Raw genomic sequence first — 15074 nt, 5'->3', positions numbered from 1 at the left:
CTGACCAAACAATCAGAAACAGGCTCCATGAGGGTGGCCTGAGGGTCCGACGTCCTGTAGTGGGCCCTGTACATCTTTAATGTACATCTTTTTGTAAGAGTTGCACAGTATTTCAAGTCTTCAGTGAGCCTAAAGTACTTGTTATTGTAAACTTCAAACCTTTTCGTGTCTGCACTGATCCCAACATGCGTTTTCATAAAGATTGAAGTCTATTTTGCATCTTCAACAAAAAGCATAGTGTGTCAGCTTGCTTTCCTGACAATCACAAGACGATGAGTAAGATGGGGAGAGCAAGCCACAAACAGCGATGAGGCAGACGGGCCGCAGGCTGACGACTTTTGGCGGCAATCTCCTGTCGTCACAGCAATAAAGCTTTGCTAAATTAAATTAGCATTCACACTAGAAAGATGGAGACAGACGGCTTAGGCAGTGTGTGTGTATTCTCTGATGGTGGAGATAAAACAGACAAAAGAAACAACAAAAGCTCACCAGCTGTGAATGGCAGGCGATAGCAAACACACGGCTGCCCTGGAGAGCATTGTGTAGATATGTGTGTGTCCGACACGACAACCACGGCGATACAATCCATGCAGGCAAGATTATTCAGCTTTGGTATCATCAGCACAACACAGCCGACTGAGCCGCCGCCGCCGCTTTAAGTAGCTTAAACACAAATTGCGAGCACAAGCAGTCCTTACTTCGGCCTGAAAGCCCTCGACCAAAATGGCGACCAGCAAGTTGAAGAGGACGTAGTTTCCAAAGGTCATGAGGGCCACAAAGTAGAGAGCAGCCAACGGTGTGGTGGATGCCATGCCGTTGTACAGGACGGCATTCCAGTCCTCCTGGGTGAGGATCTGCAGACGAGAGGAGAGGGAGACATGTTTACTGGACGCACATGTATGTAAACTACCTCCATTAGGAGGTAGTCCTGTTGGAAATGTTAAACACCCAAGACAAATTATTTTTCAATAAACCTAGCATACATGATTTCATAAACGTATACAACTTTGAGCTGTCAACAAACTGAATTAAAGTGAATGAGTGTCTCACACACACAATCCCTTTGTTGTCAGCAAAGCCGGCATGTGTGTTTTCATAACATTATAGGTCATTTTTCATCTTCAGAGAAGCCAACATCCATCCATCTTCTACCGCTTATCCGAGGTCGGGTCCCCGGGGCAGCAGCCTAAACAGGGAAGCCCAGACTTCCTTCTCCACGGCTACTTCGTCCAGCTCCTCCCGGCAGATCCCGAGGTGTTCCCAGGCCAGTTGAGAGACATAGTCTCTCCAACGTGTCCTGGGTCTTCCCTGAGGCGTCCTACCGGTCGGACGTGTCCTGAACACCTCTCCAACAGGGAGGCGTCCGGGATGCATCCTGACCAGATGCCTGGCGCAATACGAACGTATGTGTTTTTGTAACATTAGGACAATTTTGAGACTTCAACAACCCTAAAGTACGTGTTTTTGTAAACAACGAATGTTATTTGGAGTCATAAATGAACCTAACCTAACGTATTTGAAGGCAATTTAGTAGTCAGCAACGCCAACGTAGGTGTTTTTGTCACATTGTCACCATGTATTTTTCGTACACATTGACGACAATTTAGTCTTCAGCAAACTTCCATCCATCCATCTTCGTTAACATAGGTATTTTCATAAATGTCAAGACACTTTGAGAGAGAGAACATAATGTATGTTTTTCATAAACACCAACATCAATTTACTCTTCAGAGACCCAAACATAGGTGTTTTTGTAATGTTAGATTATTTTGAAACTTTCGTAAACATTGACAACAATTGATAATCTTTAGCAAATTGTACATACAGTATGTGTTTTTGAAACGTTAAGACAATTTTGAGCGTTCTCCAAACCCAATGTACGTGTTTTTGTAAAGTTCGAATGCGATTTGGAGTCGTCAATGAACCTAACCTAACAGATATGTCATAAGAGGTTTCGTAAACATTCAAGACAATGTAATCTTCAGCGTGCCCAACATACGTGTTTGTGTAACAGTATAGATCATTTTGTGCAGAGAATGAGAGACAGATGGACGGCCACGAGTTCTGTCCTTTGCAGTGATCATTTCAATGAAGACTGCTTCGAAGGAACACCTTTGCAACAAGCATTTGGCTTGAAAGTACGGTATAAATGCATTTTGAAAAAGGATGCTATTCCGCCGGTACACAGGAAAACAAACAAGAAGAACGACCACTATGTCAAAGTTGGCACAAGATGTCTTTTACATAACGTAACATAAATTGTTACCGGTTCGCCATTACCTTCTTCACGTCTGTCTATCTCTCAGCCCGAACACCGTGCCCTTGAGGAATATATTTCAACCGCCCTGGTCGCTGGCCATATCCGCCCCTTTTCTTCCCCTCTCGCGGCCGGCTTCTTCTTCGTTAAAAAGAAAGTCGGTTCATTGCGCCCATGCATCGACTTTCGCGCCCTCAACAAAATCACGGTCAGGAATAAGTATCCCCTCCCCCTTCTCAATTCAGCGTTTACGTCGCTGCATGACGCAGTGATTTTTATGAAGCTAGATTTGCGCAACGCCTATCACCTGGTGCGCATGAGAGAGGGGGATGAGTGGAAGACGGCCTTTAATACACCACTCGGGCACTTTGAGTACCGTGTTATGCCTTTTGGGCTTACTAATGCTCCTGCCGTCTTCCAGTGCCTCATTAATGACATCCTACGTGACTTTATTGGCCGCTTTGTGTTTGTTTACCTGGACGACATCTTAATTTTTTCTCTCTCCATTTCACTACACTTCCAGCAGGTTCGACTGGTTCTCCAAAGACTCCTGGAGAATCGGTTATTCGTGAAGCCCCAGAAATGTACGTTTCACGCATCCTCGGTGCCTTTTCTGGGGTTTATTGTGGAGAAGGGTCAACTTAGACCTGACCCTGCCAAGGTTCAGGCAGTGATCGAGTGGCCCACTCCTATATCAAGGAAGCTGTTGCGGAGGTTCCTGGGGTTTGCTGACTTTTACCGTCGTTTTATACGGAACTTTACTAAGGTGGCGGAACCTCTGAATCGCCGGAGGCGGACCGGGCCTTCCAATGTCTTAAGGCAGTGTTTACTTCCGCGCCTGTGTTAGTACACCCTAACCCTTCGCTCCCCTTTTTTGTTGAGGTTGACGCGTCCGACTCAGGGGTCGGGGCCGTGCTCTCCCAGCGCTCCACCTTGGATCAGAAACTGCACCCCTACGCCTTCTTTTCCTGACGCCTGTCACCGGCGGAGAGGAACTATGACATCGGCAATCGGGAGCTCCTTGCAGTGGTACTGGCCCTTCAGGAATGGAGACATTGGCTGGAGGGCACTATGCAGCCATTTACCATCTACACAGACCACCAGAACCTGTCCTACATCCCTGCCACCCACCGCTTGAACCCCCGACAGGCACGGTGGGCACTATTTCTAACCAGATTTGACTTCTACATCAGCTTTCGCCCAGGGTCACGCAATGGGAAGCTCGATGCTTTATCAAGGATGTTTGCACCTGTGCCGGAGAACTCTTCCCCTAAGACCATCCTTCCCCAGTTCAGGATCCTGGGGGCCCTCTGATGGGAAGTTGAAAGGCGCGTCACTGAGGCTGGCAAGGATTCCCCTCCTCCGGCAGGTTGCCCCCCCCAACCGACTGTTTGTTCCGGCGGACCTTCATTCTGAGGTTCTGACGTGGGCCCACGCCTCCAAGATCGCCTGTCACCCGGAAGCTAGGCGGACGGCCTTCTTTCTGGCCCAGCGTTTCTGGTGGCTGACCTTCCAGGAGCTTCGTCGCGACCTGTACCATCTGTGCCAGGAGCAAGCCTTCTTATCAGGCCCCTGCGGGACTGTTGCAGCCCCTCTCCATACCTTCTCGACCTTGGACTCATATCGCTGCGGACTTTGCCACTGGATTACCTTCTTCTAGAGGATTGTGGACAGGATTTCCAAATCGACTCAATTCATCCCCCTCTGTAAGCGCCCCTCCTCATTGGAGACGGCCAAACTATTGATATAGCATGTGGTCCGCATGTGGGGGGGGGGGGGGGGGGGGGGGGGGGGGAGCCTTAGAAACTGCCACCTAGATTTATTGGGCCCTACAAAGTGGAGCGTATGATTAACCCAGTGACGGCACGTCTTAAACTTCCAGCGTCCCTTAAGTGCCACCCGGTGTTCCACATCTCCCGCCTCAAGGCAGATAATGTAGCCAAAACTCTCGCCCGTGGCAGCCAGAAGTCTAAAGCAAATAACCTGAAAAACAATTGAATTCATCAGACTAGACGACCAGCCTGTCTCCACGGTGGAAGACACCGGGCTTGCTTTCTTACTTGGAGCCCCGCTGCGTGCTACGTGGAAGTCCTACTAGAGCTCCATCAGACAATGTACTCCCACATCCAAAGTCTCCTTAAAGAAGGCGTCTCATACACTGTAAGTTTCACCAGTGATATACTGTACACTACCGGTCAAAAGCTTTAGAACACTCCAATTTCCCTGGAGGAAAAAACTACATTTTAAGTGTTGTTCAATCTTTTTAAGTGTTCAAATGATCTGTCTCTCTTCCATTGTTAATTCCCTTTTTTCTTGCCATTTTTGTAGAAACAAATTACTTTCTCCAGTACAAAGCTATTCAACTGATGTTCATGAGGGTAAAAACAGTGTGTTCTAAACACTGTTTTTATGCAGACAGAAGAGGTAGTAAGTATTCCAGAACTTGGAACACCTGTAGAAATTAGTTGCACCAACTGTCAAAGCTTGATCAACCTTGCTTGCTGACCCATTTTGTCCCTGAAACAGGCCTTTTTGTAGAATTGTCAAATACACATTTTTCAGTTTTGGGTCACCCTACCTTTTTTTTTTTTTTTTTTTACCTCTGGCACTTCACCACTTACCTTTGTACCATTTCAAGCTATTTATTGGACTTGAACAACCTGAATTTCAATAAATAACTGGAAAAATTGTGGTGTTCTAAAACATTTTACCGGTAGTGTATGTTCTCTTGAAAAAGTAAATCAAATATGTTTTTGTCTAAATGAAGGTGATTTTATGGGTTTTTTTTCATATCATATTCCAATAGCAGGGGTGCAGCCAGGAATTCTGAGTGCCATGGAAAAAAAAAAAAAAAAAAATCACATTGGAGCCCCCCTTTTTATTTTTTGATAATTACCTTTTTTTGGGGCCCCGTCTGTCAGGGGACCTTGGAATTGTCCCAACTTTTCTCCCATATATGTTATCATGAATACATTTAAAAATGTACACTTAATCTAGGTGATCGGTATCCATATTGGCCGATTTCACTCATGAATGATGGGAATCGGAATCGTCAGTATAAAACCCTGATCGGAGCATCCAATTTTTTTATTAACCTTATAGCTCCTTTTAACCTTTAAAGAACTTAACGTATGTTTTTCACTGACAATGCATATGTGCTGTGTGTTTCGAGTCTTTAGTGCGGTCAACCAACATTCCTAAAAATCCTGTTTGTTGCTTTGTCATTATTATTATTATTATTATTATTATTATTATTATTATTATTGGTGTAAAATGACAAGTAATAAAATGAAATAAAATGATTTTCAGCACAGCGCAAACAAAAGTGGAATACCTCCTATCAACGTAATGAGGCCGGCATTAACAAAGAACTTAATATGTCTGTGCCAGTTGAACAGTAATGATGCTCGTAATGATGCTTGTTCTTGCTGCTGAAGTGCATCTTTATTACTCTGCCATTGGAAGTGGTTGTGTTCTAATTTGTGGAGGGAAAAATAGCGGGATTGCATTAAAATAATAAAGTTGATTGTTTGGCCTGCTGCCAAAAACACAAACTGTCACTGTTTTAAATATTTCAAAATAAAATACAGGCAAACAACTACTTTGTGTATCAACAGGAGTGTGCGTGTGCGTGTGTGCGTGCGCGTGTGTGTGTGTGTGTGTGTGTGTGTGTGTAACCTGGAAGACAGTCACTGTGGCCCAAAGCAGGGAGTCAAAGTTTTTTCTGTCCGGGAGCGTATCTCCGCTGTCTTGCCGCAGACCAAATTTACATCCAAACAGATGCATCCCCAAGATACTGTACAAAAAAAGAAGATGATTTTTCATCATATGGTAACCTTGTATGTACTGTAAACTTTACCGTAAATGCTCCATTTTTTTTTTTAAAGCTAAGGACGGGGGGTTAATTGGAAGCAGGCAATAATTGGAGAGAGGAAGTTAGCCCCTACAGCCGGTCAATGTGCAAAAATCGCAAGAAACGCACGGACGGCGAGCGTGTGACGTGTTGAGTTTTGAGCCGTAGACCGGCCGCAGAGATTCTTTGTCGTGTCAAACAAACTCTATGCACTGCTTCAATTTTTTTCAGGTTGCAAGACAAACTCTCTTCGTACATCTTCGTGCATCGCCCGTACGGCCAATGTGTGTCTTTGGTACGTTTTGCTGGTGTCAGGATCGGGCAAAATGTAAATTCTTCTGTGTGCCGTGCGCCACACGTGCACCCCACATACGTAATTAGTGCGGCCAACACACATTCAGGTGTTTCTTGTTTATGCTCAATGTGTTGAGTAAGCCAGTCGTGCATTGCTCATACGGCGAGAGTGCATCAATGGCACGAATACGCGGGCATATAAAGCTGCAGGGTTGCCTACGGCTTTGCATTAAAAGCTTTATTGTATCTGTGTTTGTATTTACCAATGTATATTTGTTTTTTCCTCTGTTTGCTTTGTCTCTACTGTAATATATATGTAAATATATATTTATATTTAATTCCTGTTATGTATGTATGTTATGCATGACGTGACCGGATACATCTGCGCATGTGCTGCATGACGTCACAGTTGGTGAATGCTGGCGATGTCTTGACCATTTCTATTCATAAATTGAAAAGACTAACAAATATCACGTATGTCACGTTGCAGAAGCTCTGTTGTAAAAAACAGTGTGGAGGAAGTCACGTAGGTCTCACGCATGTGCAGAACCAATCGTGTTTCTGGTACGGATCTTACGTGATTGGTATGCACACCGTACAGCTCGCTCGTAGTTCTTGCAACCTTCATACGAAGCCCGCGTGGAACGCAAGGTCAGTACTTTTATTGCAAGTTCGAAGGTAAGTTTACAACTAACATGCGATGGGGGTACAAATGAAGCAACAGCCTCAGATTTCATGCGTGGTACTCATGTTCAACTTGCAGGTTGTACGTTGGGTGTACGGTGATCTTTCTCCTTCATGGTGTTATCAAAAATATTATAAATTATATATTATAAATTATTTACTGAGTGGGTAAATAATGATTACAAGTAGATTTTAGAATAACTGTTTGCGTTGATGTTTATTGATTGGATTATTGCTGAGTGCTTTAAAATTAGTAAGTACAGTATAGATATAAATGTTTAATCAATTAATCTAATAACTTAGTGAATGATTACATGTAGTTTATAGAAACAATGCCTTATTAAATAAGTAGCTGTATAAATGACAACTGTTTAAATGTGTCAAAGGTTAAATACTGAGAGCTCACACATAGTGCAGGCCAGCTGGGATCAACAACTAGATAAGGAAACAGACAGAGAAAAACTTGAGCCTTGAGGTAGTTAGGCAAAATCGGTGCTGATATGTGCAGGACAAGTGTTATCGGGTCAGCGAAGGAGCCGGCTACCAACTGCTGATGTCGCACAAGCTTCGTCAAGGAATCCGGGAGAAAGTTAACGTTGGAGAGACTGGCGCCAATGATCTGAACAAAACGTATAAAACGGCAGATGGGACTACCGATCGCTCTCATCTGCTGGAGGAGCAGGGAACCGGTGCATGAGACGGGGTCCGGGGCTCCATAAGACTGTTAAGATAGTGTCTGACTTATTTTTCAATATGTTTTGTAAATCTAATTTGGTGTGTGAGTCTTCTTTCCTTCTCATAACTGGAGATTAACACTAAAGGGGGAGGTGAAATTGGCTTAATTAATTTTCAAAGTGGTCCTTTGACCTTTAGTAGGTTGTGGAGAATTTCATCTCCAGCAATGGTCACCACAAAACGCAGTGATTTGGGGAACGCCACAAATTGCACGGCGAAAAAAATCGTACATCCAGTTGGGACCTAGGCTTTAAATAATGATTTGTAGTGCATGTGAAAGTGAAACCAATGTTGTACTAGCAGTAAAGGGCAAACTGCTCAGTCAGCATTAATAGCGTGAAGGGGAACACCCGGCGACGACAGTAGACTGCTGTTATGTGAACAATAGTGTTAAATGCAGCATTTACAGTCTGTCCACTAATTTGATAATATGAGATAGCACCTGAAAATGAAAATAAAGAGCATGAGCAGCATGCAGAATGTGGCCACGTTGTCCATGGTCTTCATCAGCACCACCAGCTGTCTCCTCAGGGCCGGCAGGAAGCGGACCAGCTTCAAAACCCTCAGCAGACGGAAAGTCCGCAGCACAGACAGCCCGCCTTCTGCCTCGCCCACAATCTCCCACACACTGGCACACACAAACAAGGTGTTTTTAAAACACACTGAACGCACCATTCATTCAGACCAATGAAGCCATTTGCATGCCCCCGCTACCTGATGATGACAATGATGCTGTCAAATCCGTTATAAGGGTTCTTGATGTACCCAAAGAGCCCAAGGGCGAGGACTTTAAGGAGCATCTCCAGACTGAAGAGACTGGTGAACACCATGTTGCTGATCTCCAAAATGTCAGTCAGCTCCTGTGGCTAAAGACACATGAAGACAGTGGTGTGTTTATAAAGAATGAAAAGCATACCAAGCACTTTGGTCAGCAAAACGACAGCGCTAACTATCAAGGATGCCTTTTCTTGTCTTAGTTCTCTCTACTGTAAATTGCGTTCTCTTAAATATCACGTGTGGAGTACCACAGGGGCCAATATTGGGACCAAAACTGTTCAATTTGTATATCAATGACATTTGTAAAGTAACAAAGGACTTAAAGTTGGTCTTATTTGCGGATGATACTACTGCCTTTTGTTCTGGGGAAAGCACACAAGAACTAATTAAAAAGGTCAAGGATGAAATGGTCATATTAAAGACATGGTTTGATAAAAAGAGATTATCCTTGAACTTTAGTAAAACTAAAATCAAGCTATTTGGAAATAGCAAAGGATACGTACGATCAAATACAAATAGACTGAGTGGATATTGAAAGAGTGAAAGAAAAGAAAAGAAATTTCGGGGGAATTATAGTAGACAAAAAAATGAGTTGGAAATCTAAAAAATATACAAGAAAAGGTGGCGTGAAGGACTTCAATATTGAATAAAGCAAAATATGTTCTTGATCAAAAATCACTCCACATCCTGTACTGTTCCTTAATATTAGCATATCTAATGTATTGTGTGGAGAAATGAATCTTCACTCACTCACTGTACTGCAAAAAAGATGGGGGACGATAATTCATAACGCCGCGTATAGAGAACATACAAACCCTTTATTTTTAAAATCACAGATATTAAAATTTGCTAATTTACTACATTTTCAAACTGCTAAAATAATGCATAAAGTTAACAATAACTTGTTACCCAAAAACGTCACAGTATTTCTCTATAAAAGAGGAGAAATATGATCTTAGAGGAAAATTAAATTTAAAACACTTATATGCAAGAACAACGCTGAAAACCCACAGGAATTAAATTATGGAAAGGAACTCAAACAATGTATCAAGATGTGCGAACTCAAAAAACAATACAAGCGTTGATGTTTGCTAAATATAAGGCAGAAGAGTCTTGATTATTATACTTATTGTTCTGTCATGCTTGTTTTTATTATTTATTTATTATTACACTGAAAAATATTACATGCAATGCAGGAAGTGAATAATATGTACTATACAAGATGTGGAATGGATGGGGGGTAGGATTAAATAAGCTTTGCTTCTTCCTACTCCTTTTGTACGTGGAACTGTGAAATTATTCATTAGATGTATTCATTTGTAACCTGCATGCATGTTCAAATACAATTAAACCAAACCAAACCAAACAAATCAATAGCAGAAACCATTCGTATTTGCATTATACAGTGGTGTCTTAGTTAACATCTAACTCAAACAAAAACAGACTCTAACCAAAGCAAATTTTCCCATTGACAATGTCAATCCAATTAATCCTTTCCAGACATCCAAAAATATTAACACAAAACAGATTTTATCGACAATAATTATAGTTTTACATGCAGAAAATGATGTCAAAATAATTACAAATGTCAAATGAATAGACAACTGAACATTTAACATCACTTTTACCTAGTTTTTTGTTGCCTCTCTTGTATGGTCCATGTGTTTGGTTTCGCACATGTCTCTACAACTCTGTTATAAACAATGCATTGCATGCAAGTATGGCAAGATTTTGTCCTAGCCGCATGATCCAAGATGGCAGCGTAAACAAACCGGACGGTATTTTGGACGCTAAACAAGTGGGCGAACGCAAGCCAAGGCAAAATTTTAGCCAAATTAACAACCAAAATTTTAGCCAAAATTTTGGTTGTTAACCAAAAAATGTGCTAACCGGGGAGGACGTTAACCGAGCTACCACTATAATATACAACTGAGAGGACAGCAATCCCTCGATATATCGCGGTTCGAATATCACTCACTCGCTATCACTGTTGCCAAGTTTTCATAAGAAAAGTAGCTATCGGCTGTCCTAGAAATCGCTAGGTTACATCATTGTCTAATTTATATATCATTTGCATATGATTTGTAAAATACTGTAGTAAAAAAGCATGACCTCGTAGGAGAGACAAAAATGTGAGTAAAAACACCTTCATTACGTTTACAACTACAAATAAACTTGATTCTTGGTTTGTTAATTTAAAAAATAAAATAATATTTTTTCTCGGTCAGCGCCCCTCAAAGTTCTCCCATCACAGGTTGACTATTGAGAATTTTTTAAATTAGCACAATTGATGTGCTGTGTTTTTATTCTATGGCTCACATTAACAAGACTCTGTGTGGTGCATCACTCTTCTGGTGAATATATGTAATAGCAACTGAGCTGCACAATAAATACAGCAATACAGCAGGCTTATCAATTGCTTACATTTACCCAAAGAATTTTAAGATAATCAATTTCATTTTACAAATAAAGGGTAGATGCCCTTCGATTGCCTGGCGCCCAGTCCAGGGTGTCACCCGAAGTCAACTGGGATAGGCTCCAGCATACCCCCACAACCCCAATGAGGAGAAGCGGCATAGAAAGTGGATGGATGGAAATAAAGGGGAGAAATAGACTAACAATGAAGATTAAGAAAAAATTTTGTTTTAGATCTCGCTGTACGAAACAGGACGAGCTAAACCCCCGCCGCGCACGCATGCATGATTCATTTGCACTTCCAATGCATAGAGCTCCACATCATTCTGTCGGCTTGTGACTCCTTTTGGGGAGGGTGGGGCGGACCTGTCAACAGCATCCGCCGCTGCTCAGCGAGAACACAAAATGCAGAACAATACGTGCTTTCACTTTGGCCCAGGGCCAGGCCGAGGGCCACATGCTTAGCCGTCACGAGCAGGCTTTGGAGAACCTCTCGACCCTGGCCTGGGACATGCATTCCCGCCTAAAGGGTCCTTCTGTCGCCACTTCCCCCCCGCACCCGCTGGCTTCTGGTCCACCTGCCCTCCCGCACCCCAGCCCTCTCCCACGGGACCCCAATTTGCCACACCCCACGATCTCGTGGGGTGTGGCACCTGCCAAAGTCCCCCTCATATCTATGAGGGGGACTTTGGCAGGTGCAGACTCTTCCTTCATCATTGTCTCTTGGTCTTTAAATCAGCAGCCCCAGACCTATGTTAATGACTCGGCCAAAGTGGCTTACATAATTGGCCTACTGTCGGGTCACGCTGCCAGATGGGCCATGGTTATCTGCGAGAGCACACTGGAACTCCTCAACAGTTTGCAGAAGTTCATGGAGGAGATCAAGAGCGTGTTTGACCACCCTATGAGGGAGCGAGAAGTCGGCTTGCGTCTCTTGGATGTGCGCCAGGGTGTCGGCTCGGTGGCGAAACACTCCATCGCGTTCCATATCTTGGCAGTGGAGAGCGGCTGGGACGAAAAGGCTTTACGTTGTGTATTCTTGGCCAGCCTCAGTTCTTGCATGCAGGACGAATTGGCAGCCCGCGATGAAACCAGGATCCTTGAGGAGCTCATCTCAGTGGCTATCCGGCTGGACAACCACCTACGGGAGCGCGCCTGAAGGTACGCTAACTTGAGAGGGGGAGGAGGGGCAATCTATTTGCATTCTCATCGACACAAGGGCCTCAACGCAGACCTACCGCCCTGGCTCAGGGAATGGCAAAGCTGATGCACCGTCCAGAATGTTCGCTCCTCCTGTGGAGACCCACTCCCCGCAGACCATCCTTCCCCATTCCCGCATCCAGGGGGGTCTTCAGTGGGAGGTGGAGAAAAGGGTGGCAGAGGCTACTAAGGATACACCCCCTCCGGCAGACTGCCCGGCCGCGAGTCTTTTTGTTCCCCGGCCCTCCGTTCGGAGGTCCTTATTTGGGCTCACTGTTTTGAAGTTGCCTATCATCCTGGCACACGGCCTTCCTTCTAGCTCAACGCTTCTGGTGGCCCTCCCTCCAGCCGACACAAAGAGTTTTGTGGCTGCTTGCTCTGTCTGCGCCAGGAACAAGTCTTCCAATCAAGCACCCGCGGTGTTGTTGCGGCCCCTTCCCATTTCTTCCCACCCCTGGCCACACATTGCTATGAACTTTGTCACCGGTCTGCCGGCCTCTAGAGGGTTCACTACTATACTCACCATTGTGGACAGATTTTCTAAATTCACTAACTTCATCCCCCTGCGCAAGCTTCCTTCCTCCTTGGAAACTGCCAGACTCCTCGTACAGCATGTGGTTCGGTTGCATGGCGTGCCACTAAATGTGGTTTGGGACAGAGATCCTCAGTTCTCTTTGACTTTGTGGAAGGCCTTTTGCAAGTCCTTGGGAGTCTTTCCTCGGGCTACCAGCCCCAGTCCAATGGCCAGACAGAGCGGGCTAACAAAGACCTGGAGTCAGCATTAAGGTGTGTCTCTCACCTGCATCCTATGTCCTGGTCTCGGGATCTACCCTGGGTGAGTATGCACACAATACCATGATGTGTGCATCTACTGGGCTGTCTCCTTTCCATGTGGTCTATGGTTTCCAGCCTCCATTGTTGCCCTCCCAGGAGTCAGAGTCTACGGTGCCGTCGGTGGCCGCCGCCCTCTGCCGGGTCCATCGGGTGTGGCGAGACGCTCCGGCTGCCCTCTCATGCACCGCTAAGCGCAACCACAGGTGGGCGGACCGCCGGCGCAAGCCGGCGCCAAATTACCAGCCAGGACAGAAGGTATGGTTATACTTAATACTTATCGCTCGCTGTGGACTCTAGGAAGCTGGCCCCCAGGTACATTGGACCTTTTGAGGTGGAGCGGATGGTAAACTTCGCTATCGGCCAGACTGAAGCTTCCCGCATCTCTCAGGACCTACCCTGTTTTTCATGTGTCCCGCCTGAAACCTGTGGCTACCAGTGACCTCTCTCCTCCTCAGGTACCTCCACCTCCCCCCCGGCTGGTGGAGGGTCATCACGCCTATACAGCTAAGATGATCTTGGATGCCAGGAGGCGGGGCATGGGTGTCCAATATCTCACTGAGTGGGAGGGTGGCGGTCCTGAGGAATGTTCCTGGGTTCCCCGGTCGCTCATCCTCGACCCCTCCCTCCTTTCTGACTTCTACTGCAAGTTCCCCGACAAGCCTGGGAATCTGCCGGGTGACGTCCGTTGAGTTGGGGGGGATACTGTCACGCTCTGCGGTGACATCTGCTGACCGCTGGCATTTCATTTCTAATATTGTTAAAAAGCGTAATTAGAAGGTGGTAAACAGGATTTCTATGCTCTACCAAAATTCCATTCCATTTTCCTCCGCTTATCCGGGTCTGGGTCGCAGGGGCAGCAGTCTTAGTAGGGAAGCCCAGACTTCCCGGTCCCCGACCACCTCCTCCAGCTCCACCGGGAGGACACCAAGGTGTTCCCAGGCCAGCTGTGAGACATAATCCCTCCTGCGTGTCCTAGGTCTTCCCCGGGGCCTTCTCCCAGCTGGGAATGCCTGAAACACCTCATTTCGGCCGCTTGTATCCGCGATCTCGTTCTTTCAGTCACGACCCAAAGCTCATGACCATAGGTGAGGGTGGGAACACAGATCGAACAATAAATTGAGAGCTTTGCCTTCCGGCTCAGCTCTCTCTTCACCACGATGGTCCGGTACAGCGACCGCATTACTGCAGACGCTGCGCCGATCCACCTATCGACCTCACGCTCCAAACTTCCCTCACTCGTGAACAAGACCCCGAGATACTTAAACTCCTCCACCTGGGGCAGGACCTCATTCCCAACCTGGAGGAAGCAATCCACCCTTTTCCGACTGAGAACCATGGCCTCAGATTTGGAGGTGCTGAGTCTCATCCCAGAAGCTTCACACTCAGATGCAAACCATCCCAGTAAACGCTGCAGGTCACAGCCCGATGAGGCCATCAGGACCACATCATCTGCAAATAGCAGAGATGAGATCCTAAGGCCCCCGAACTGGACTCCCTTGACACCTTGGTTGCGCCTACAAAATGATAATTATGAACAGAATCGGTGACAAAGGGCAGCCTTGGCCTTGGCAGACCGGTTGGGCAAACTTCCAAGTACCCTCCAGTACCTTTGCAAGGGTGTAAAGCTGGTCCAGTGTTCCGCGACAAGGACGAAAACCACATTGCACCTCCTGTAGCAGAGGTTTGATTAACAGTCGTACCCTTCTCTCCAGCATCCTGGAATACTTTCCCAGGGAGGCTGAGGAGTGTGATCCCCCAATAGTTGGAAGACACCCTCCGGTCACCCTTCTTGAAAAGGGGGACCACCACCCCAGTCTGCCAGTCCAGAGGTGCTGTTCCCGACTTCCACGCAATGTTGAAGAGAAGTGTCAGCCAAGACAGTCCCTCAACATCCAGAGCCTTGCGGAATTCAGGGCGAAACTCGTCCACCGCCGGAGCTTTGCCACTGGGGAGCGTTTTGACTACCCCAGATACCTCAGCCGCGGCGATGGAACTGTCTGCGTTCGTGTCCTCAGCCTCTGCTTC

The 15074-nt window shown here is 45.8% G+C and overlaps 1 protein-coding gene across 3 annotated transcripts in view; it reads right to left on the bottom strand.

Moving 5' to 3' along the window:
* cacna1hb (calcium channel, voltage-dependent, T type, alpha 1H subunit b) overlaps nt 1-15074 on the bottom strand; it is a 132008-nt gene that overhangs the window by 69038 nt on the left and 47896 nt on the right. For all 3 annotated transcript variants that reach the window (XR_008570666.1, XM_054778857.1, XM_054778859.1), the window contains 4 exons: nt 8538-8689; nt 8266-8451; nt 5936-6053; nt 699-854 (listed from right to left, as the gene is read on the bottom strand). Coding sequence is in view for 2 of the 3 variants with exons in the window: in XM_054778857.1 (XP_054634832.1) it covers nt 699-854; nt 5936-6053; nt 8266-8451; nt 8538-8689 (612 nt within the window). In the remaining variant the exon portion in view is untranslated. The remainder of the gene's footprint in view (nt 1-698; nt 855-5935; nt 6054-8265; nt 8452-8537; nt 8690-15074) is intronic.

Source organism: Dunckerocampus dactyliophorus, chromosome 6 (genome assembly GCF_027744805.1).
Source record: "Dunckerocampus dactyliophorus isolate RoL2022-P2 chromosome 6, RoL_Ddac_1.1, whole genome shotgun sequence".
Taxonomy (NCBI): domain Eukaryota; kingdom Metazoa; phylum Chordata; class Actinopteri; order Syngnathiformes; family Syngnathidae; genus Dunckerocampus; species Dunckerocampus dactyliophorus.
This window is presented reverse-complemented; position numbering and strand designations above follow the sequence as displayed.